This window comes from Crassostrea angulata, chromosome 3 (genome assembly GCF_025612915.1).
Source record: "Crassostrea angulata isolate pt1a10 chromosome 3, ASM2561291v2, whole genome shotgun sequence".
Classification (NCBI taxonomy): domain Eukaryota; kingdom Metazoa; phylum Mollusca; class Bivalvia; order Ostreida; family Ostreidae; genus Magallana; species Magallana angulata.
The window spans coordinates 53,711,886-53,737,981 of NC_069113.1; the positions used below are offsets into that span (position 1 = coordinate 53,711,886).

Here is a 26,096-nt window from a genome sequence, read left to right on the forward strand (position 1 = left end):
AAGGCAGCTGTGGCATTCCATTTTTGTTTGTTTATATATAGGTGCCTATGGTAAAAGTAGTTGGATTTTTTTTTCAACGAGTTGTGTTTTTCATCCGGTCGTGCTATGGCAACAAAGAGCGATTCCCTGGGTAGGCTTGGGCCACAATGGGGTGAGGGTCAAATTTTTACATAGGAATATAAAGAAAAAAGTCTTTAAAAATCTTCTTCTAAAACACCATTTGGTCAGGAATGCTAGCTAGCTGTAACTTGTGTGAAAGCATTCCAAGGTAGTGGTTATTCAAATTCCCCAGGTGTTGGTTTGGAACACAATGAGGGGGTCAAATTTTTACATAGAAATCTATAGAGAAAATTCATTTTTAAAAAGTTCAATCCCAAAACCAATAGACCATGTATGTTGATACTTGTTGGTAAGCATCAACAGATAGTGATGATTCGATGATCTCTGAGGTGAAAGTGGGCCACAATATAGGAATGAACAGAGAAAAATCTTTCATAATCTTTTTTTAACCAATATGACATGATTAAAATCATCTTGTTACCATAGGGGCTTTATGTTTAACATTTGAAAAAACACTTGATAGATTTCTTTTAGGAAAAGATGATAACGGTAAGGATCGGGTGCTCAGCAGGTGTCGGCAAATTTCGGATATGATATCAGTTAGTGGGGGGGGGGGGGGGGGACTATACCATATTCAAAATACCCGGCAATCACAAGCACCTGGGGCCCGTTTCACTAAAAGGCGTAAGATACGACGAAAGTTAAGTTAGGCCTTAGGGCGTACGCCAAAATTTAGTCCGGCGTAAATTGCGTTTCACTAAGAGGCGTACGCCTGGCCGTAAATACTAGTATCGGACTAAGTTAAGGCCAGACTTACGTCCTTGACAACGAGCTTATGCACATGCAAGTACAGATAATAAACAGTAGAAACAAAGAAAGAAAGAAAGATAGATAAATAGATAGATAGATAGATAGATAGATAGATAGATAGATATTGTTTATATAGATAGAACGATAGAAACTTGTCAATTGTATTTGCGTGAGAGAAAAATTGAGAGAGAGAGAAAGAGAGAGAGAGAGAGAGAGAGAACCGCGAAGTACTATACATGTATTAAGGCATATTGGTTACATTTAATTCAGTACATTGTTGTTAAAAATTAATCCTGTTAAGTGACAAAATCACACAGCAAAACTTGCTGAAATGTTTTATTTGAAGGATATATTTTGATGAAGCATATAGGATATGTTCAATTGAAATTATTAACTCAACAGAACACTTTGTTATCGATATCTACGGTGACTTCACCATGCTTCAAACACCCTTTGAATTTTTCTTTTGATCATGCGTCAAATATGGCCCGAGTACAATTTTTTCTTTATTAAATTTTCTGGTTTTCTCTTGCTTAACCATTGAAAGAAAATCAGCGAATTTGTTTAAATATAGAAAATATAGCAAATAAATGCATGCAGTAATGAGCTATTTAACCTTGGATCGGACAATATTAAGCCAGCATCGGACAACCATACAGTAGATATTAAAAATAACGAAAATTTCTTATTTCATGGCGAAAAAGTTCGGATAAATATATATATATATGAATTTCATATTCAGATTTTTTCAGTGTAAAATGTGAAGCAAAAATGACCTAGGATATAATTGATGAATTCCAAGGCAAATTTATTTTTTACACAATTTGTTTCAGAAGTTGGGTTTTTTCGATTTACATAAGTGCATGCACGTTTATCTAATTTGTAAATCTTTATCCAAAGTTATCCAAAGTTATCTCCAAGGTAAAGATGTATGTGTCCGATATATGGTGAACTCAACATAAACAACCCAAGTACACTTTCATCTGTATTTAGTATATTGAGTGAGGCTTCATATAAATTTTAAGTTAATATAGAGTAGGTGTATGTAACCTACGAAATAAAATCTTTTTGATCTAGAGTCAGTGTTTTGTATCGGTTGTATGATAAATACAATATCTAATATTAAAAAAAATTAAGGACTTTTGACGACTCTAAAACACAGTTGGAGCTTTCATCATATTTATGTATTTACATTTTAACAATACTGAAAATACTTTTTTGATTAACCTTAATTTAACTACCTAAGCATGACATCTTTTACTCATCAAAAATAGAATAAAAAAGAGGAAAAAATAAAAGTCAATAATTCACTTATAGAGGTTTTAATTTCAAAATATCGCGCTCACACATATTTTGCGTGGAAGGGGGGGGTGTGAAATGCAACAAATTTCTTGTACAAATACACCTTTGCACTACATGTGCATCGTGTGTGTATATTTTCTGCGTTATTAATTGCCAAATCTACTAAAATATATGAAACGTAAATCAAATTTTTGAATAAAAAAATCGAATGAAAACTATATATCGATTGTCTAAATATGCCGTTTTAACATGTAAACGGCAAGTGCAAATATAAAGAATGTGCATAAATCATGGTAAGAAAATTTCTATTTAAGAATTGGTACCACCTATCAAAACTCTCTATTTTTTTAAATTCATATGAAATTAATAAAATTTACATGACAAATTGTACAATTTAACATTACGGTCAGCACTGATATTCTCAGCAACAGAATTAGCAATCATTTCATGTTTACGCCAAAAGGTACGACTACCCTTGGCTAGGCGTAGATTTTTGGCTTAACTTAAGGCGGGCGCAAAGTTACGCCTTTTAGTGAAACGGACCTTAGTCCAAATATTTGACTAAAGTCCGGACTTACGCCAGGCGTAAGGTTACGCCGGGCGTACGCCTTTTAGTGAAACGGGCCCCTGGGACTCGTAGCATAAAGCATGCTAAGATTTTGACTTAAGTAGGGTCATAAGTAGGACTTACGCGGAATCTTAGGACCTACATAAGTCCTGCTTAAGTATGTCTTATACCGTAACATAAAGCAAACTTAGCAATGTCTTAGTAAAGTCATGTTTATGTTAAAAAGTAAAAACGTATTTTTCATTTCTATTGTCGAATGTATTGGTTTTTATAGATACACGTGCATGACATCATTAATATTATATGGGGGTAGATGTAAATGTACAGACACAACATTCAAGGTGACATTAGTATATATACATATGTACCTAAAAATTTTAAAAAGCTCAAAGCGATGGATCTCGGACAATATATTCAGTCTATTGTTGTTGCTTGTTTGTTCTGACGAATATTCACTATTTTAGTCGTTCTCGAAGACTGCCTGTGGCGTAATATCGTAATATGAGGAAATCGTCGTCTTTAAAATCACTCAGGGTTTTTCTGTCTTCAAACGTCCTTTTTCTATTTTCTCAAGTTTAGCGAGTTTATATATGCACTTCTTGTAAACCGACCATAACGTGTTTACAACCTATTCAGCAGTCCACTTGCATACTACCGGTTTATGGAAAGTGTTATAGATCATTACGACCACTGTTAATATTTATATCAAACAAATCAAACAATTTATATTGGTGAATATTTAAACAATAAAATGCTTTTTTTGGTGATTCATTCGGGGTATGAAGGTAGCGACATTGCAGGAACAATACATTAACCCGCGTTTGCGGGTTATGTTAATTTTTCCTGCAATGATTGCTACCTTCATAACCCGAATGAATCATCAAAGAAAGCATTTTATTGTTTATATTAACATCTTTGTTTAACTAATTAATAAATTGATTATGAAAAGTCAGTAAAATTCACTAAATTACTGTTAATGTACCTAAGCGTTAGCGGGTTATGTAAATTTTTTCTGCAATGATCGCTACCTTCATAACCCGAATGAATCATCAAAAAAAGCATTTTATTGTTTATATTAACATCTTTCTTTTAGCTGACTGATGAATTGATTATGAAAAGTAAGTAAAATTCACTAAATTACTGTCAATGTAAACATTATTTTACAATATTTAAGTTGAATATATAAATATATAATATATAATAATGTTATATTTATAAATACGTAACTTTGTATTAAGTGTCAGTGATTATAGACAGTATCAGTGTCAAGTGTATAAATGAATGTCAATGATCATAAGACAATGCAGATATGTTAAGCGATAATATTTTCATTAAAAAAAGTATGCATGTACATTAATACAATGACAGAAATATCTATACATTAATTGAATCTTTTACCATGTTCAAAAATAAACATGTATAACAGGACGTTTTGTTTATCACTGGTGTCCACATGTAAAACCACCTCTCTCTCTCTCTCTCTCTCTCTCTCTCTCTCTCTCTCTCTCTCTCTCTCTCTCTCTCTCTCTCTCTCTCTCTCTCTCTCTCTCTCTCTCTCTCTCTCTCTTAATTCAAGAGGGGAAGTGTCTTGTAACTTGCTCTTTGCTCTGTTTAAGCCATGTGTGATGTCTTTAAACAAAAAGTTGTTAACGATATAAGCAATGCATCAAAATGTATATTATATAAACATGTTGTTGATCATTTTTGTTTACAAGTTTACCTTAAGAAACCAATTCATGTAAAATATCGTAAATTAATTACACGCTTACGGTTGTCCTCACATGACTTAAAGATTGAAACAGGGAGGTATGATAATTTAACACGTGATTGTCGAAAATGTGAATCTTGCAACTTAAATGTAATTGAAGATGAGTTCCATTTTTTACTTATTTGTCCATTAAATAAATGTTTGGTTATTTTGTGAGACATTTGTCTCTTGGAATAAAGAACTTGAACTTGAAGCCAGTATTTAAAACTGTTTCCCACATCATTGTAAAATAGGAAATTAATTATCAAATTTCCTGGGAAGTAAATCTACCTGGTCGCCAAAAATTCGGTGTTCCCAACCGTAAGTGAAGTGTTCTAATTAACGTCATGGCCCCAGGTAAAACGGTCCATTAAATTGTAATAACTTTTTTAAAAATGTCCGCTTTATTGTCGTCATTTAATATGATAGCTAAAGGTTATACCGCAAATTAAATCTGAAAAACCATTTAAGTTGCATGTTTTCTCATTTGTACTTTGGGGTTTTTTTTTTTTAAATTTCACGACCTCATATTTACCTAGAAAATCGTGATTGAGGTTTAAAAAATTTAAAAAAATTTCGTGGGAGAGTAAAAAAATATTTCTCCATTCGTTTGTTTTATCAATTAATTTGTCTCCGATCCTTCTGTCTGAAGGAAGAAGGGCAAGTTGCGGGGGCATAGTTTGCTGTTTTATTTAAATAGGATGTACACCGTCTATACCGTGATAGGCTAGACTACACTTCTGAAGGTAGGAAGGAAGGTTTTATATATTTGCGTAAAATATAAAATGTGTAAGTGGCTCTATTAGATCGTAAAATTTGGGGGGAAAAACTTGATGGAAATTGACTGAAAATCTATAGGATTAAATATCAAATAGATGCATTTTAATGCAAAATAGGGATATTTCGGTCACACTCCTTGATTTCATAAGAATATTTGCATTGAAGAATTCTTTTATCTGGCATGCACTTTGTGTGGGCCCTCCAGTAATCGTTGTTTACCTGTCTGTGTATAGTATATATGATACTTAATGTATGGACTAATCCATCGTAATGTACCTGTTTAGTGTGAATCGCTGTGTGTAACAGGATCTACATACACTCGGCGATGGACTGGGGATGGCCTTAATGGTTACAGGTGAGACAATGTGATTCATAGCTAGCCAGGTAAAACACAAAATTACCCCCCCCCCCCTTCAAAAAAAAAATAAGTCAAGAAGGAATGGCATGTCAATTAATCTCCAGCGATTCAGATCTGACATAAGTGCTTTTTCTTCTCTAATAATAACAAAACATGACTTGGTGGCATGAGGTAAAAAAGCATGAATTTTGTTTCTCAGAATTTTGACGAAACAAACAGGAGGGGTCTCGTGTGTGAATACGACCATCGAAAGAAACAAGACGACAAAAAATCCCCCCAAATATAATGCAATCAACGGAACTGTGAAGTGCGTTTGGCGACTGTTGATGTGTATTACAAACGAAGTCTTACGAATTACGTGTTGAATTGTGATGTCTCTAGCTGACAAAGATCGAAGGGGCGGGGCTCCACCGTCCGGTGCCTATCACCCCGTGGACAGTACGGACCGTGACCCCGAACCCTCGCTGTACTCCAGCGTGGAGGGGGGTGGGGATCACGAGGTGGCGATCCCCAGCTCGGAGTATGCCAAGATCCAGGAGGTGGAAGAGGGGGGATCGGACCGCCCAGCGAAGGCCTTCTCCCTGTGTGAGATACCTCGAGAGAAGAAGATCCTCCTCCTGATGATGGCCGTCTGTAACTTCTGTGCTGCCGCCAACTTCTCCATCCTCGGACCTTTCTTCCCAGGAGAGGTATATAATTTTTTTTCTTTATGAAAATAGTCCAAAGAAAAACACTTGAGACAAAAGATCTATGAACATTACTTTGGATATAACTTCCTTTAATTTCCTTGTTGGATATAACTTCCTTTAATTTCCTTGTACAGGCGGCAAGGAAGGGCACGAGTTTAACCCTTGTTGGTCTGATTTTTGGCATCTTTGAGCTGGTTTCCTTTCTAGCATCTCCGATCTTTGGAAATTACGTAAGAAATTTCAGCATATACATTTTGGTTTATCTAGTCTTGTAAGGTATTAGACACCTCCACCATAAAAGCACTCCATTTTTAACCATATGTTTTGCACGATTTTCCCCAAATGCAATGTTTTTGTGATGTTTTATGTTTCTCAATCTGAAACTTTCAATATGATATCTTTTATCATTGTTTTAAGCGTGTGTTGTATATAATACGCTTCTATGATTTGTATCTTTATAACAGTCATTCAAAATATGCATACCTTATAAAAGAAGATTTTTTGCTCAATAAAGTCATGAATTATTCATTTGTATTAATTAATCTTCTAAATATATGGAAAATATCAGCTAGGTTTTTAGAAAAATCTTCTCTGCTTTGAAACTGCACCTTGTTATCATACCAGGTGCAGTTGACAGGTGTGTTTTAATAGTACATGTATTTTGATTCACCTTCCATTCAATGTACAAAATTATTTGCAAAAGAATCTGATATTGGCTAGAGCTTTGCCACTTTTTTCATATAGAACATTGCATTGATAATTAATATATATACTCAAAATTAATATTTCACTCATCTGATTTTGGTCAATTTTTTAACTAGTACTGTATAAATATTTTGTGATTATAGTATAGTACTTTATTTTTCATAAAACAATTTCTTTTGGAATATAAAGTATGAATTTTAAACTATAAAATGACTAGACAAAAACTATGGATAAGTAGAGATTATCATTGAGGCACATCTAATAAACACTGGTGAATATTTACTATCAGCACCTATGCTTGGGATTAAAAAACTTCCTAAATTCTGTTTTAGATGACAAAAATTGGCACCAAATTCCTGTTTGTTTCTGGTGTGCTTGTAAGTGGAATTTGTACAATTTTGTTTGGGTAAGTTTGTGATTGTTTTTCTCTCTCTCTCTCTCTCTCTCTCTCTCTCTCTTAAAAAAGATCTATTCAAGTCACCTCTGCGTTTTTCTTCTTTCTTTGTCTGTCTGCCCATCTGTCTTTCTATCATTCATGCTCCTTTATTCCATCTTTTTGTCTGAGATCCACCATTCTATCTGTCTGTCAGAATCTGTCTGTCCATCTCTGACACTATTTTAACAAGGTGCCTGTACTTACAGGGTCTTGTACTACTGCCCCGGGGGTGCAGGTTTATCCTCCTGTGTTTTTTTTGACACTATTTTAACTATAGGCGCCTGTACTTACAGGGTCCTGTACTACTGCCCCGGGGGGTACAGGTTTATCCTCCTGTGTTTCTTGTGTCGAACTTTGGAAGCTCTGGCATCTGCAGCCTTTGTCACCTCCAGCTATGCCATTCTTGCTGATGCATTTCCAAAGTACATTGCCACTGTAGTGGTATGTATTTCCTTGAATATTATTTCCTTAAATACTTAACCATCAAATGTTACATAATGTGATTTTATTATTTATTATAGTAAGAACTTTAGTAAAATTATAGTAAAGTATTGCATCATTTAAAAGATAAACATGCTCACTGAACATCATTAATTATCCTACAGGTTAATATCAACCATAATAAGTTCAAATAAACAAAGAAAGTTAATTTTCAGCAACTTCAATAGGTCAACAAACAAATTTCTAGGCTTAATTTCATTGAAATTGAAAAATACATATGGCTTAAATTTTCTTAAACTTTTTTGTTCAGTAAAATCTATGAACCTGTGTTTCCCCAGGGCTACCTTGAGTTGTTTACAGGGGTAGGGATGATGGTAGGGCCAGCTATTGGTGGAGGACTGTACTCAGTAAGTGACCATTACTTCCACAACCCCTGACCCCCATCCCCCTAAAAAAACAATAATGGCAGTGATAGACAAATATCAAGGCCATGTCCACTCTATTTGACCCCCCCAACCCTGGCCTTTCTGACAAATTATCAGTACTGTAGCTTATAACAAATCTCAGTAAAAAATGGCAGGGGCCCAAAGATTTGTGCAAAGTTGCAAAGTTCAGCATAAAATAAAATGGGAAACACTTTTCAAATTCACAGTCATTTCTCATACTTAGCAACTCCATTTTCCTTCCTCAGTCCTTGAGTCCAGATTTAATTTGATACAAAATTAAATTCAGAAATAAAAGACAGCATTGTCTGGTTACACAATCATTTTATGACTTTGATTTTGGCTGTCTATTCTGTCAAGAGTTGATGATATTGTTTCCAGTTGAGTGGCTACAGTCTCCCGTTCTATGTGCTGGGCTGTGTTTTAGTAGCAGCAGGGATCATCAGCTTCTTCATCATGCCCAAACTTGACAGTATGTAATCACACTTAAGCTGCTTTTAAAAATAAAAGAGCTTCTTTTCAGATATAAATATATATTGATTCTGAGAGACCCAGAATTGATGTGTTTCAAAGGTTTTAATTGATGGTGATTGAACAGAAAACCATTTTTGCACCCCCCCCCCCCCAAAAAAAAAACAAACCAAAATCCAAACAAACTAAAAAATGCCAGTTAAATAAAATATGTAATAAAGAATAATTTAAGTAACACATGCTTAGTTCATAATTTGAAACGTTTGATGGCATTAATTAATCTGATACTTTAAATAAGGTGTCCATCGCACTCTGTCCATATCTGTCCTCCACCTGCTGAAGAGTCCACTAGTGTGGTTTGTGGCTGGTTGCATCATAAGTGGGTCCTACAGCATCAGTTACCTGGAGGCAACCTTAGCGGGTCACCTATACAAAGTAAGGGGGATAATTAAGTATCACATCACTTTAAATGTTCTTTGCCAGTTTTATGATTCTTTACTCAAATTGGATTACCTGTATATGATAGTGTATATAAATGTAAAGCTTAGAATTAATGTTGTCTGTATCCCTTTGATTCACTTTTTGTATCCATTCAATCATTGAATAAGATGCTTGTTGTGTGAAATGGAATTTGCTGTGTTTTGACAGCTGGGAATTGGGACAGTGTCTGTGAGTCTGATGTTCCTTATTCCACCAGCTCTCTACGCGATCACCTCCCCGGTGTGGGGCTGGGTCTCGGACTCAAAGGTATAACACTCCAGAAACCGTGCAATAAATACACCGAACCGTGATTAGTACTGCAGTCTTCCTCAATCTTCTACTACTATAAAACATTCAGACTCTGTATCCTTAAAGTGCATGTAATGTCATATTCTTTTTTACAGAACTACGTGGTTTCCCTGGTGACGGCAGGTGCCCTCCTGACCTCCATTTTTTTCTTCACCCTGGGGCCTTCACCCTTGTTTTCATTCCTTCCTTTGTAAGTTGATTACTTCAGGTTATTCAGTCAATTTTATTTCATAAAAACTCAATCATTTAATTTATTTTTATGAGAGTATCACAGAGTTATAATTCACCAATCACACATGTAGAAGATAGAATTGTCAATGACCCAATCTCTGAGTTGCCTTTATATTTGATACAATAAAGAGATGGCATAAACCATTATTCAATCATGATTAATTAAGTTTCAGAATCTGAATACTAGTATTACAAGATATTGGACAATTTTTGATACATTAACTTCTGGATGGCAGAGACTTTATGTTCAAGAAAATTTCAAAAGTACTTGGTTTTTGTACATTTGAAAAGCAATTTAAGGGAGACAATCCTTAATTTTTTTCCTGCACTTTTTAACCTGTCTCTGCAGAGTTTACCATCTTTTAAGCTTACATATTTCTTATTACCCGGTACTATGAGGACAAATGAAAAGGTTTAAAAAGACTTATTGTTAGATCTCCCTACTCATTCTATTTCATAAATTGATTTACAAGTAGAAATATACTCTCAGAATTGCTCTGAAAAATGTGCCAACATTCCTTATTTCTATATATAGGATTCATGTAGGACATAGTTGTAGGACAGATTGATGTAGTGTTTATAGCTTTATGGAATTATAGAAACTAGTGAACAACGTTTTCTGTGTTATCTGCAAGTAAGGAGAGTTCAAAGGGAGAACACGGTTAATATCATACCTCTGTCTTTTAGCTCCCTGTTATCAAAGGGTGAACACTGTAAATATTATACCCCAGTCTTTAGCTCCCTGTTATCAAAGGGAGAACACTGTAAATATTATACCTCTGCCTTTTAGCTCACTGTTATCAAAGGGAGAACACTGTAAATATTATACCTCTGTCTTTTAGCTCCCTGTTATCAAAGGGAGAACACTGTAAATATTAGTATAATATACACTTATAAGAATATTTCCAACACATTAAGAACAACACAACTTAGGTGTGAGCCAGACGAGCTTTGCGGGCAGCTGGCCTTTAATGATAATACATCATCGATATCATGTGTACATAAAGTGTAACAAAAAAATATAATTCCCCATGAGTGACGTTAAAAACCGCCCAGGAAAAACCATAGATAAAATATTTGAAAAAACTATGGAAACCTGTGTCCGAACGCAAGTGTAAATAACGTCTAGGGGCGAATATCGGACTTATTCATACATTATTATAAATATTATTATTAATTACGGAATGCTATATAATTCACTAAATATAATGACATCAAAAAACTTAAAAAAGAATGTAAGCTTCGTGCGCTGAGTGAAACTGGCTAGAATGACCTTTACTATTAACTCTGACCTTTTATACTGGCCTTCCTATGGCCCCGCCCTGTATTCCTACGCGAATCTATTCGAACACGTTAATATCATACAACATTTTCCCGCTATTCTACGAAACGCGGGAAAACTATAGTATAATATACACTTATAAGAATATTTCCAACACATTAAGAACAACACAACTTAGGTGTGAGCCAGACGAGCTTAGAATTAAATGTTCAAAAGTAAGCAAAGTATGAAATATTATGCGAAATAGTTTAAGTACTGAAAAAAAAAGCAACAAAACAAAACATGTAACCTGACTGTCTTTTGTTTGTTATCATAATCCCAAATTTTTTGAAACTGAAAGTCTGCTTTCTAAACTGTCTTTTTCATAACCGTCTTTAGACGAATCTGATGCCCATCGTCCGTGCTTTTTCCAACATCGCTCATTTACGTTGGAATTTGCTGCTGCTGTCGCGCCTCCCGATCGTAAGGAATGAAGACCAATGTTGACATTTCCCATAACGGATTTAAGTTTTGATAACATGCACTCTCTTGCTCGTGTGTAACTAAGTTTTTTATTTTTGTATATTAACTTTAAACCCTCCTTGGATTTAAACACGGACTTAAACAAAAAATGATCAGAAAAAATGTCTATATTTCCTAGCGATATATAACGTTGCAACATTAATACCGGACAAGCCGAAGTAACACCCGCTGAAATTAGTATTTCGTTTCCTTGTCTATATTGGTCAGTTTTGCTTTTGTTGATGAAAATTTTGACATATCCATCTAAAAATTTAACATCCGAACAAGGAAGTGAACTTAGTTCCTCGTAGCGTAAAAAACCTGCAAAGGAAAGTAAAATCATGCACATATCACGCACTTCCAACAAACTGGAACTATCTGCATAAATATCACACAATAATACGAGATCTTTAGTCGTGACGACTTCTTTTTTGATAACTCTGGCTTTGTTGTTGCGTTTGGAAGCTTCTACTATATTTTTAATGAATGGATGTTCTGTTGGATCCTCATATCCTAAAATGGAATGCGCCCACTTGATAGCATACACAGCACTGGATATAACATGAAAAGAACATCCGATGTTCAACAAATACGTTAGATAAAGAGCGACATGCATTGAATTGGCTGGAATAGCTGATTTTCCTTTGTTCGTAATGAATTTTGACCACCTATTGAATGACGACATATATTTTTTGCTTGTGTTTTCACTTCTGGATTTCACAATATATTCACACATTTTTTCTGCTAGAGCTGCATTGTCCGCTGATGATGTGTCGATGCCCGCTAAAAATAAACTGTCGTGTACTCTCTGTTCAATGTTTAGCTCTGGAATAAAAAATGAAAAAACTGAACAAGTTGCATTTAATATCTAAAATTCCAAGCGCAATGCTACCATGTCGAACATTTTATGGCCCCCAAATATGCCGTTTGCCCCTCTGCCTCTTTCGGTTATCAAAGAATTAAGTTTTTTCACGCCCTTAATGAAAAAATCCCACTTTTCCGCTTTGCACAATAATGGCCAAAACGGAGCCGATTTCCACTGAGGAATAACAAGGGTACCCTTACCCTTATCCTGTTTTAATTTATTTATTGTCTTGCAAACCAACCTTGGTGGTGGAACTAACCAGTTATTATCGTTACCCCAGAATTGCTTAAAAGCGTCTATCCCGCTTGTGTTTGGACACCACCATCTAGAGTTAAATTTGGTACATTTACTATTATAATCTGTAGCAAACCTATCACAAGTGTGTATGCCCCAACATTCATCAATAATTTGAAAAACACTGTTTTTTATTCCCCAGTCGTCACTGTCAAAACACCTGCTAAGTGAATCGGCTGGAATGTTTTCTGCCCTTGGTAACCACTGAATGTCAAAAATGATATGTAAATTCTGTAATTTTTCAAAAATTGTTACAGCAATTTCATGTAAATACGACTTTCTGCTACCGACTTCCAAAATTCTGCAAACATTTTTGCTGTCGTTATACCATGTTACTTCTTTACCCTGAATACTTTCTCCTATAGTATTCAAACACCTGTTAATTGCCTCTAGTTCCCTCCAGGTGGAACTTTTCATGGATTCCTCTCCAGTCCAGAGGCCTACTACCACTGATATCTCAGAATTTTCTACATAAGCTCCAAAACCTGAGTCGGATGCATCACTAAAAATTTTTAGTTCTGAAAGTTCTTTGGAAGTCTTTATTTCTTTGCCATTTATAGATCTTAAATTAATCTTCCAAAATTCTAATTCTTCTAAAGTTTGCAAACTTAATTCAATGTAAGAATTCCAACTGAATCTTGACAATATATCTTGATAAAGATACCTAGTTTTGAAACTAACCGCATTTCCTATAGCGTTATTCATAGATATGATCTGACCTGCTATACTAGCAATAGATTTCGCCCGAAAATGCGAACACCCTGATTGACTTTTCAAATACACTTCTTCAATGCAACTGAGTAGCTTCCTAACTCTCTCTTGCGTTACTCATATCCCATTCGAAACCTAACCACACAATATTTTGTTGTGGGAACCAAACACTTTTAGACTCTGCTATAATGAAACCCAACTCTGTCAAGTCGCGTTTGATAACCTCACTGAGTGTAGACGCTTGATCAAAATCTTCGGCCCCTGCTAAACCATCGTCCAAGTACATAATGACCCGATAACTCAAAGATCTCCAATACTGAACCACTTTTCTCATATTAGTTTTGTAAAAATAAATGCTGCAGAAGAAATGCCAAAAGGTAATACGTTGAACACAAAGTATTTTATATCCCCTTTCATCTCCCATTGAAAACCTAGATATTGTTTATGGTGTTCAAAAATTTCAATGTGATGATATGCTGATTTTAAATCAAAACTTATCAAAAAATCGCCCTTCTGAAAAATTTCTCTAGCAGTTTTGACATCTTCCATTCTGAAAACGAAATCGTGAATACAACTATTGATATGCCTGCAATCTAACACCAACCGGGGTTTACCTGTTTTATTGAAAGCGAGTGTCAAAGGATTGACGACAAAAGGAACATTCTTGACCTCTGTTACGCAACCTTTATCAATGAGTTTTTGAATCTCAGAACAAACTACTTTGACATTATCCCTAGCAGATTTATTGTTGTCTAGACACACACTTTTTGGAATAGTCTTAAACGGAATTTTGTATCCATTTTCAATAACGTCCAAAATATACTTATCTGCTTGTATATCTACCCATTTAGTCAAATGACCTCTCAAACGTCCAACTGGACTGACATTTTCTTCTATTGTGGCCACAAAACGGCAGACATTATTTTTACTCTCTGAAAAGTGCTCACTCATGCATGCATGTAAATCTTTGCTCTGAACAATACACATACTTTGAACATTACTATCTAAAGTACTTAACTTAGAGCCTGTCTCTTTGTTGTTGTTGTTGTTGGTGGTGCAATTCTTTGCCCAATGACCGGGGAAACCGCATTTGAAGCATGTTCCCGATTGTTTACTGTTCTCGTAGGACTTGTGCTGGTTCTGCACGCTGCTGGCTCGCTCCGGGTATGGATTGGTACGCCTGGACGTCCTCGCCTTCTGTATCCTCTCCTCCTTTAATTTCTTCTCCGCCCTGATTTCAGCTTTAAAAATTCGTTTTTCGTCCTCCTCGTCTGACGCTAATTCATGCTGTGTATATTCTTGCACTGTTCGCCAACCTGTTTTGGAAGAGTCTGCTAATTTAATTAACTTTTGTCTCTGATGAATAAGCTCTATACCTGATGAAATGCTGTTAAAGGCCATTTCTGGTTCCCCTTCGCTTAAGCTGGTGTTGGCTTCTATCAATTTTTCTCTTACGCTGTTGTTGAATTTGTACTGGGCTTCGTTTCCCTTTCTCTTGAAAACGAACGTCTTGTCGTTTGCTGCCTGAATCCTGGACAATTGCTGTTCGTGTTGCTGTTTTTGTTGTTTGGATATCTTTTGCTCGAATGAAGACAGTTTGGAGTCCATTATTTCTGAAACTCTTTGTAAGAATTCGTCATTTGGTGCCGCCATGCTGCCCGCGAAAAAAGAATGTAAGCTTCGTGCGCTGAGTGAAACTGGCTAGAATGACCTTTACTATTAACTCTGACCTTTTATACTGGCCTTCCTATGGCCCCGCCCTGTATTCCTACGCGAATCTATTCGAACACGTTAATATCATACAACATTTTCCCGCTATTCTACGAAACGCGGGAAAACTATATACCCCTGCCTTTTAGCTCCATGTTATCAAAGGGAGAGCACTGTTAATAATATTATACCTCTGCCTTTTAGCTCCCTGTTATCAAAGGGAGAGCACTGTTACTATTATACCTCTGTCTTTTGATGTTACGTCAATATTTATGTGACGTAATGACTTTAGTTATTTGTGGGGTTTTGTTATTCACTGTGTAAAAGTAGCAATTAAGACACAAGCATTTAAGCAATTCCCACGACAATGAAGTTAGCAAATATGGTTTTAAATAGCTTTTTAGAGAGACCAGACTGCATGAAACCTTTTTATGAAATCTGTGGACAAGGGAGTTGTTTTTGGTTTTAGAGGGAGCTAGTATGGATTTTGACTTTTATTCTATTTTTAAATAGACACTTTTCTGGGAGATTACTGAGTACACTTCCTGATCTTTTAGCTCACCTTACAGGGAGATTACTGAGTACACTCACTCTTTCAGCTAATATGTACCTTACAGGGAGATTACTGAGTACAGTTCCTCTTTCAGCTAATATGTACCTTACAGGGAGATTACTGAGTACACTTCCTCTTTCAGCTAATATGTACCTTACAGGGAGATTACTGAGTACACTTCCTCTTTCAGCTAATATGTACCTTACAGGGAGATTACTGAGTACACTTCCTCTTTCAGCTAATATGTACCTTACAGGGAGATTACTGAGTACACTCACTCTTTCAGCTCACCTTACAGAGAGATTACTGAGTACAGTTCCTGATCTTTGAGCTCACCTTAAAGGGATCAGATTACTGAGTACACTTCCTCTTCCAGCTAATATGTACCTTACAGGGAGATTACTGAGTACACTCACTCTTTCAGCCAATATGTACCTTTCAGGGAGATTACTGAGTACACTTCCTGATCTTTCAGCTCACCTTACAGGGAGATTATTAAGTACACTTCCTCTTTCAGCTAACGTACATGTACCTTACAGGGAGATTACTGAGTACACTTCCTCTTTCAGCTAACATTTACCTTACAGGGAGATTACTTGGTACAGTTCCTGATCTTTCAGCTTACCTTACAGGGAGATTACTGAGTACAGTTCCTGATCTTTCAGTTCACCTTACAGAGAGATAACTGAGTACACTTCCTCTTTCAGCTAATATGAATACCTATAGGGAGATTACTGAGTACAGTTCCTCTTTCAGCTCACCTTACAGGGAGATTACTGAGTACAGTTCCTCTTTCAGCTCACCTTACAGGGAGATTACTGAGTACAGTTCCTGATCTTTCAGTTCACCTTACAGAGAGATAACTGAGTACACTTCCTGATCTTCAGTTCACCTTACAGAGAGATAACTGAGTACACTTCCTCTTTCAGCTCCCTATGGCTGGTGTCACTGTCCCTGGTGGGGGTCGGGATTTTCCTCAGCTGTCTTCTGATTCCCAGCTTCACCGCAATCCTTGTGGGAGCAGAGTAAGTGTTCAACACTGGTCATAAGGCAGAGAGATGGATTGACAGCAGATTGAGAAACTCAAACACTTTATGTTTAAAATTGAATATTAAATTTGTTTGATAATCTTAGTAAGTGGTTATGAGATATACAATGGAATGTATATAACATTTATTTTCAGGCGGCTAGGAATGGAAGATAACCTGGATACATTTGGAATTGTATCTGGATTCTTCAACTCATGTTATTCACTAGGGTAAGATTTGTGCAGATTAAGTTCTTGCTTATATTATAACTTTTGGGAATTGGTTCACTTTTAAATCATCATTAATCTTTTTATCCAAAGGAAATAAAAGAAGCATGCATAACAATATAAGGAACACTCATTATGTCTGACAACTTTCTGTTCACTCTGACAGAGCCTTCATGGGCCCGATCTCAGGGAGTGCCCTGCTGGAGGTTGCTGGGTTTGGCTGGGGGTCAACTCTATGTTCTGGTCTGCTCCTCCTGACGGTAGGTGACGTACTCAACAGTTAAATATGAAACATGTTACTTAACAAAAGCTAAAGGTAAGCTACATACTCCACTGTTAAATTTAAAACATGTTACTTAACAAAAGCTAAAGGAACAGGCTACGTCTCTACTCCACTGTTTAATATACAAGATGTTACCAAACGAAAACTATGTAATTACAGTATATGAGGCTATTATTTGAGGATCAAACTTATTACATGCAACGAAAAAACAACAAACTGATGTATGGATAATCAACTTGGATCTTTTTATTTGTTTACTGTTTTTTAATAGAAATAATTACCGTAACATAGATATCAAATTTATAAAATACAAAGAAATTGCAGACTTTAGGAATATGGAGGTGCTTCTCTTTATTGACCTATCAAAATTTTTGCCCAATTTTCTGACATTTTAACAAAATCTTGCAAAATTTTTAAAAAATCCTTCTCTTAATGAGTCAAAAATTCTAACTATGCACATAATAACTTTTATTAATGTACTGTAGAAGCAGAAATATTCGTTAGGGATTTAATTTCATTATTTTTGTTGGCAGTATAAATCAACGAAATTAAATCCATGATGAATTTTTAACCCAAGTAGTAATGAATACTATGAGATTATAATATGACAAAATTAAATGCCAGCGAAATCTTATCATGTTTAAAAACAACAAAATATTGACCCAACGAAAATATGTGCTTCTACAGTAATTATTTTGCTGATTTATTTTGTATGTATCAGGTAACCTAAATCTGTCAAATATTTCCAGATGTTTAAATAGAAATCTACACGTATATCATCATGCAGCAAATATATTAACAAAAGATTGTTTTTTCTTTTGTTTACTGGTTAAAAATTGGTTGCCCTAGCTTGTATTAATTGTCAGATGCAATATACCGGTACATTGTAACTGAAATTAAGAGAGAGAGAGAGAGAGAGAGAGAGAGAGAGAGAGAGAGAGAGAGAGGGTTGTTAAGCATTTCTTTTGCAATTTAGATAAGAACATCCTTGGCCCACTTCTACAGTCAAACAACTATTTACAAACAATTCATTGTATTCTAATAATTTTTCCATTAATCTCGCATGTTTTAATTTAGGGATTGGTACTTCTAGTCTTTATGACAGTATGTAGAATGCATCTAACAGAAGTAAAGCCTCTACTGCACAGACAGCGGAAATTCTCCTTCAGGTAAGGTTCTGGATCATTATATTCACTGATGTCCTACATTTGAGGATCCTGGCTTGAAGCAACTCACACTGTGGTATTATTATTTGTGGGTAGGGATGTTCCTGGATACAGTAAAGCCCCCAGTTTCGATGACATAAATTAATTGATGAACAATGGTCAGTCTCTAGTTAAACTTGACGACTTCAATGAACATTTGATTTCACAAATCAATTCGATGACTGAATGAAAATTTACATAACCAGTTAATGTTTGTTGCCTCCAGCCTCACTAAAATAGCCCCCCCCCCCCCCCCCCCCCCCCCCCGATAAAATTTTTTCATTGGCAAAAAATAAAGAGCCTTTTCTTCTATGGAGATTTTTATTCTTCTACCAATTCTTAATTAATTAAACTTCAAATTGCTGAGGGCAACGATGATTATGTTTTGAAAATTGCCCACCACAAAGCAGAGAAATCAAAATGTATTGGAATCAAAATGCTCAAGGATAAATTAAGTTGTTAGATCACAATACTGTACATATTGGAATCAAAATGCTCAAGGATAAAGTTGTTCACAATTAAACATTTTATTCAATATTGTTTTTATTTATTTGTATTAACAGTAAAACACACTTATAGCGAAGTGCCAGGGATGGATGATTTTGCTTCGTTATAAGCGTAATTTGCTATATCTGTCAAGTTTACAACACATAATAAAGTCACAGGGAACAAAAATTATTTTGCTGAAAGCGTAAATTCATTATAAGCGTATTTGCTATAACCTTGGTTTACTGTATATATTTTGTCCCTGTATGATTCTTTACAGTATAATTTCTTTAATGAATCTATTCAGCATTAACAGACTCTCAAATTGCATTTGAAAAAGTAATATCTAAAAGAAACATTATGTAAAAATATATAGATTTTTAAAAACAGTTTATTTTATAATTCATTGTTTGGTGCTATTTTTTTGATTTACTGGTAAATGCATAAAATAAACAAATGTGGATCACACAATGATATATTAAATTCATTCTTCACCAAGGCATGGCAGAAGATCAGCAGACATTGAGATGGAGAGTGGATTTGTGGACAGGGAGGAGAATGGGGCGTTATAGTACAAGTAAGAATATACATAACAGCCCAGCCAGGAAAGGATAGTGATCCTGGAGAATACTCAGGCAAGCAAAACGGATAGTGTAATCATAGAGAAAGGACAGTGTATTTATACAGAAACTATAGTGTTATTATACAGAAAGGATAGTGTTATTATACAGAAAGGATAGTGTTATTATACAGAAAGGATAGTGTAATAATACAGAAATACAGAAGGAATAGTGTAATTATACAGAAACTATAGTGTTATATTATACAGAAAGGATAGTAGATGAGGATAGCTGAAGGATAGTGAAGAAGAACCATGACCTGAACGATCATGAGTGAGGATAGCTGAAGGATATTGTCAATATAGAGAAAGGATACTAAGGATAGTAGGTGATGATAACTGCGAAGCAGATGGGATAGTTCACAATGATAGTTTGATTGCGAGAAATAATTAATGGAGAACAGATGTATGAAAATTTTGAGTTCCTAGTAATTCATTGATATTCATTGTGAAATTCAGAAAAAGCCATTTTGAGTTAACAAAGCATGATAGTACTCTGTTTATAAACATATTAAATTTTCAATCTAAGTAGCTGCTTATTGCCTCATAAAATTCTTTTTTTTCTATCAAAGAAAAATTCAATCATTTCATACCCATGCATACTCGTAATGATATATGATATCATGCTTACCAAATCTGTGAAAACTTTTGTTGCATTTTACATTTATATTACAGTAGCATTTTTATCTATTAAATAAAAGCCCAATATCTTTTGAAAGCTGATGTGTTCGATTTTCAATGTCTGTGGAAGCATTTTAAATTGAAATGTCTTCACAATCTAAACTTAAATCCTATTGTACTTATAAAGAATGCTGAACAAACTTTTTAAAATGCTTAAAGAATATTCAATAGCTAATATTTGTCTTTCCAACATAAATCTGTTCTTATTCATAAAGGACAATGTTTCACAAAATCCCGTGTTCATTGTTGTATGGTGTGAATTGATTTTCAGAGTTCTGATATTTTTTGTTTCTGTAATAAAAGAACTTGAGAAACTCAGGAATATATATATATATATATATATATATATATATATATATATATATATATATATATATATATATATATATATGATCTCTCATGATTTACAATGGTATATGATTTTTATCCAACAAGTTGTGTGTTTTCTATACCCGAGCCTTGGCGAGGGGATAGAAAACACACAACAAGTTAGATGAATTCTGATAAATGTTAAGTTTGCAAGAAAATGGGGAGACTTATTATGTGATGAGTACATTAGGAAGGCAACAAAACATTTGTGGAATTATAAAGAAAAAGAATTAACATTATAAACTGTGTGCAACTTGCACAAATTCATTGTGATTAAGATTTTTGTCTTTCACAGGTAGCTTTTTTCTTGCAGGGGTTATACTTAGTATCGTTACACTTAGTATCGCCCTTTCTTAAAGTTTCAACCAATCAAAAACTCTTCAGTGTAAGAGAAAAAGAAAAATTCTTTACCAAGATGAATAAATTTTTTGTAAGAATTGGGGACATTTTATTGGCTGAATAACTTGGTTATGTTCTAAATTTCAATGTATGGTTATTAATAAGAAAATAGTAAGCATACTATAAAAATTAACTTTAACATATTATTAAATGTGAATGTTTGCTCCAGACTTTATTTAATTTGTGTGAATAGACTGGAATGACAAAGCAATGTACTAAGTACCATGCTATAAACAGATTATACTTCTGTGCCAAAAATATTGAAAAACAGATACCAAAAAAAGCGTTCACAGTTACTAAATATGATTTTCTCAATTTAATCCATGCATGTAAAATGTATTAGGTGTCTTTGTCGACTCCTTGTTAAATAAAAAAATATGTAATCCGGCCAGACTGTATGTTTTACAACAGAAATAGCACTATATGTCATATTTCATGTCTGTAAAAAGTTTTCATCAGATTACAGTTACCTTAAACAAAAGCAAAAACAAATACCGGTAGTAAAAAATACCACTGACACTGCTGACCTCAGGGACATAAAAAAGCATAGAAATAAACATTAAGGTAATGGATAAACTCTCATAAATATAGCTTGATGATAAATTTTTCTTTCGTTTTGTAAGATTTTTCCAAAAACTTAATTTGTGCAACAAGGATTAAAACAATGGATAAAAAATATGAAAATCATTAACATTATAAATGAAAGGTAAAACAGGTAAAATTGAATATCATATGTACAAATAAGCAAAAAAAGTTCATTTCATTGCTATAAACTTCAGCAACATGATGAGGTATATTCGGTTAATAGTAATTTTTTAAGTGGTTTATTTCCACCAATAAAAAGTCAATTTGAAAACGGATCTAGGGCAGTTTTCTACAGTAGCCTCCCCTGGGTAGTCTGGGGGACTGTCACATTTATAGGAACACTGACCGACCCCCTCCTGGGTCAGACTAAACCCCTGCTCCCTCAGGTCAAACGCAATACAGTCCATCACTTCCTTCTCTGTCGACTTACTCGTCCAGGGACCCAGAATAAAATCTGTTTTCACTTTCTTTTTGTTCTTGGATTTCAAAGTGCACCAATGGTTCTTGTCAAATGTTTCCAGTTTGGGTTTTTTGTCCTTGGCAAAGAGAGTGAGAAGCATTGATGAAACAGTCTCCTTGTTTTTGGACGACTCCTGATGAACTTTGTTTATTATGGAGTTCACCAGTTTTGTGTAGCCTGGAAATTGGGCTCTAAAACTTTCCCTGTGGATCTTTGCGAGGAATATTGGGTGCTTTTCTAACTCCTCTACCATCCCCTGTAGACCAAAGTACACCGCCTCCCTGTAAATCTTTGGAGAGATCTCTTGTGGTGGAAGCTCCCCATACCTGAGGTAGTTCAGAATATAGTGGAAGTTCTCCCCATCCGCATCAATGAAGTAGCGGCCATGTTGGTCCATCTTCACATCATAGTTCCCACTGAACATGGCGGCTAGCATGGTGTCCTTACATTTTACGAGGGTGAGCAAGGTGGTGGTGTAATGTTTTCCTCCCACATTCAGTTCAATGACTGGCGGAAACTACAATGTAAAGATCATTTTGATATTCAATTTAATTGATTGGGCATATATCTGAAGTAATTTTTAAAAATATGTTTGACGGTCAGACCGGTTCGAATACAGATGCCAGATTATAGCTCAGTTGGTAGAGCACCTGACGTGCTGTGACCAACCCCTAGAACTGACAGGTTAACTCCTGCCACGGTAAGAGCCTGGGGTGATCTTCAAGGGAGAAGATCATTTAAGGAGGGAGGAATGTGACGGTCAGACCGGTTAATGGAATACCAGCGCCAGATAGCTCAGTTGGAAGAGCACCTGACTAGAAAAAATCAGAGGGCCCTGGTTCAAATCCCGGTCTGGTCCGTCATTATTTCTCCCATCCCATTACATATATGCAAAGATCCAGAAAATCACACAGGCTGCATGCATGGGGTCAGGGGGTTTAAATCATGTACATGTACGAATGATCCCGACTCCCCTATCCCTGCTCCAATTAACTGACCTATACGATTACCTAGCGCAACAGTAAACATGGTTATTGTAAGTAATAAGTTAACCTGCCAGTGCATTATGCGTATCAACACAGTTTCAGTTCATGTGACCCCCCCCCCCCTCCCTTTCTCTTGATTCTGCCAACAGTTACACTGATAAAAGTATTGTGATTTGAGGCATACTTCCTTAGGATTACGGAATTTAGTGATAAAGTTTGCAACTAAACAGTGATCAATTAATATTTTGTGTTTTTCATCGCTATACACGTACATTCACGTCACAGCATTGCGTGACAGGAGGCAGCGAGGAGGATCTCATGGCAATATGCCTAATCAACATCCTTGCAAAACAAGTTAAATACAGAGAACATTTGTCACAATATAGCAATTGTGTCCATTCATTATAGTTTCACAAATTTCCACAAAAGGAGTGAAAAACACTTACTTTTTTCTCCATTCTTTTTTCCACCTTGCAATGTTTGTAAACAAACTGTGACGCATACGCAATGACTACTCGGCAATCATCGGCGATCTTCGTGAAAATCACGTGATTAAAACCGCTAGCTATCCGAGAGAGGCCAAAGGGAGGGGACAATTACGTCTAGACCACGTAAATAATTAAACACTTTAATTAATGAAATGCTTATTGCTTCTTTATCACAAGTTAAATGTAATTCAGGTTGCTACACTTGTGCTTTTAAATCCCGCCCAAATAGCAACCGAACAGTCGGCTGTCATTGAAATCTTTATTATGATTTAAGAATCACTAATGTACATTGGTTTGGTTTGAACATATTTTATTGTATATTTACACAATGGGATTGGGCACAAGTTCCATAACTTATTAAGCCCACGCCCTACAAAATTATTAACAAACATAATATAAAGCATAGTAAAAGGAACATTGCACTGTACTATTTTTAGAAAGCAGATTCATATGTTAATAAAATCAATTGATGTCAAAATGATGCCTGATTATGAATATGATACGCAACAGTAAGTTTTTCAATTACTCTCTCATCTAAAATTGATGACTTACTGCTGTACATAATTACGCTCACCCTTTGCCATCATTTTGAGATACATTGTTAACATTTTTTAATTAAGATCAGAATTCCTTCTCGGATGATACCAACAATCAAGGTAGTCCATCATATCAAAACAATACACTAAATAAGTATTTTTACGAGGCTGACAAATCCTTGAGATTGGATATATTGTTATATAGTCAATTAAATGAACTCTGCAGTCTGTCCTTCATGAATGTTTTTAAAAAATCACCCCCCCCCCTAAAATATGTCCGGTAAGTTACATAATTTTTTTTTAATTTCAAAGGGGTATATTTTTGAATTTGTATTAATCAACAATAAAATCTAATGATTAAGGTCCCAAAAATCGAAATGGACATTCCAAAGGGAAGCTTATTTCGTTTCGGGTTCCATCACCGCCGGCCCAACAATACTTGGTTCTTAAACCCTGTCATATATTGTTGTGATATGCCATGGTTTTGTTAGATAATACAAGTATGCAAATTAAATTCCACAGAAGTAAGCATTCACACATATAAATGTAGCGATAACTATACAATTCTTTACTTCCGCAAATATTTGATTTACCTTGAGATTAAGCTAAGACGATAATTACAAATACTAGTGTCAAAAGGATTAACATTTTTGTCACATGAAAGCGTCTTAATTATTGTAAAAACTATTGTGTAAGTGTATTGTTAAGAAAAAAAAAATGAAGAACAACAAATCTCCTGGGAGTGATGGGTACACTGCTGAATTTTTTAAATTTTTTTGGAAAGATATTAAAAATTTTGTTGTACGAGCCATTAACTGTATATTTTTGAAGAAGGAACTCCCCATCTCACAGAGACTTGGAATTATCTCATGTCTACCTAAAGGTGATAAGCCTAGACAGTTTTTAAAAAAACTGGCGACCAATTACTCTTTTAAATGTTTTGTACAAGATTATTTCAGGGTGTGTTAGTTTTAGAATTAAGAAAGTATTAGATTATTTAATATCTGATACACAGTCTGGATTTATGAAGGGAAGATACATTGGAGAAAATACCAGATTTATATATGACCTGTTATCTTACACTGAGTTCAAAAACATACCTGGTCTTTTAATACTTATAGATTTTGAAAAGGCTTTTGATTCTATGTCGTGGTCATTCATATACCAAGTCCTTAAATATTTTGGCTTTGGAGAAAATATTATTCAGTGGATTAAGATTTTAAATACAAACTTCCATGCTGCTATTTTACAGTGCGGCCATTTATCACAACAGTTTGTTGTACAAAGGGGATGCAGGCAAGGAGACCCTGTTGCTCCATATTTATTTATCATGTGTGCAGAAATTTTAGCAATAATGATTAAACAAAACAAAGATATTAAAGGTATTTTTATTAATGATATTGAACATAAGATATCACAGTATGCAGATGACACTTCAGTAGTCCTTGATGGTTCACCAAAATCACTTTTTGCAGCTTTGAAACCATAGAATTTTTTTCTAGTTTTTCTGGTCTTAAAATAAATACATCTAAGACAAAGATTATTTGGATTGGATCAAAAAAAAATTTCAGATCAGGTTTATCATCACACAAGATGGAAATTGGATTGGGGGTCAACAACATTCAACCTTTTAGGAATTCAGTTCTCAGTAAATCTTCATAATATTGTCGATATGAATAATAATTTACAAATTCCAAAAATTATAGCTATGGTAGAGCAATGGAAACGACGAATTCTTACTCCCATTGGTAGAATTACTGTTATTAAAAGTTTGCTCATACCGAAACTAAATCATTTATTCATTTCACTACCAAATCCAAAGAAAGAAACAATTTCATACCTTAATAAAATTTTGTTTGAATTTCTGTGGAAATCTAAGATTGATAAAGTTAAGAGGTCAGTCATTACACAGGACTATATTCATCAGGAGGGTTGAAAATGGTTGACATTAACAATTTTATAATATCTCTCAAATGTTCATGGATAAAAAGGCTTACA

The 26,096-nt window shown here is 34.9% G+C and overlaps 3 protein-coding genes across 5 annotated transcripts; 1 reads left to right on the plus strand and 2 right to left on the minus strand.

Annotated features, from left to right (window-relative positions):
* Positions 1 to 5,100: 5,100 nt before the first annotated feature.
* LOC128178907 (MFS-type transporter SLC18B1-like) lies at positions 5,101 to 20,593 on the plus strand. 3 transcript variants are annotated; one of them, XM_052846326.1, is made up of 16 exons: positions 5,127 to 5,233; positions 5,552 to 5,622; positions 5,825 to 6,314; positions 6,449 to 6,544; positions 7,352 to 7,425; positions 7,749 to 7,896; positions 8,235 to 8,303; positions 8,721 to 8,811; positions 9,109 to 9,245; positions 9,459 to 9,557; positions 9,695 to 9,789; positions 16,676 to 16,771; positions 16,930 to 17,004; positions 17,168 to 17,261; positions 18,362 to 18,453; positions 19,475 to 20,593. In XM_052846326.1, the coding sequence occupies exons 3-16, from the start codon at positions 5,997 to 5,999 to the stop codon at positions 19,545 to 19,547; spliced, it is 1,557 nt and encodes a 518-aa protein (XP_052702286.1). In that variant the 5' UTR covers positions 5,127 to 5,233; positions 5,552 to 5,622; positions 5,825 to 5,996; the 3' UTR covers positions 19,548 to 20,593. The 3 variants fall into 3 exon arrangements, with proteins under 3 accessions (XP_052702288.1, XP_052702286.1, XP_052702287.1); XM_052846328.1 differs by lacking the exon at positions 5,552 to 5,622 and having other exon boundaries at positions 5,101 to 5,233; XM_052846327.1 differs by lacking the exon at positions 5,127 to 5,233 and having other exon boundaries at positions 5,491 to 5,622.
* Positions 10,760 to 15,320, minus strand: LOC128178908 (uncharacterized). The gene is made up of 2 exons (XM_052846329.1): positions 14,860 to 15,320; positions 10,760 to 12,438 (listed from the first exon to the last, which is right to left on the minus strand). The coding sequence occupies exons 1-2, from the start codon at positions 15,134 to 15,136 to the stop codon at positions 11,423 to 11,425; spliced, it is 1,293 nt and encodes a 430-aa protein (XP_052702289.1). The 5' UTR covers positions 15,137 to 15,320; the 3' UTR covers positions 10,760 to 11,422.
* An 84-nt stretch (positions 20,594 to 20,677) lies between the features above and the next one.
* LOC128176671 (BTB/POZ domain-containing protein KCTD7-like) lies at positions 20,678 to 23,631 on the minus strand. The gene is made up of 2 exons (XM_052843163.1): positions 23,521 to 23,631; positions 20,678 to 22,605 (listed from the first exon to the last, which is right to left on the minus strand). The coding sequence occupies exons 1-2, from the start codon at positions 23,530 to 23,532 to the stop codon at positions 21,868 to 21,870; spliced, it is 750 nt and encodes a 249-aa protein (XP_052699123.1). The 5' UTR covers positions 23,533 to 23,631; the 3' UTR covers positions 20,678 to 21,867.
* Positions 23,632 to 26,096: the final 2,465 nt, after the last annotated feature.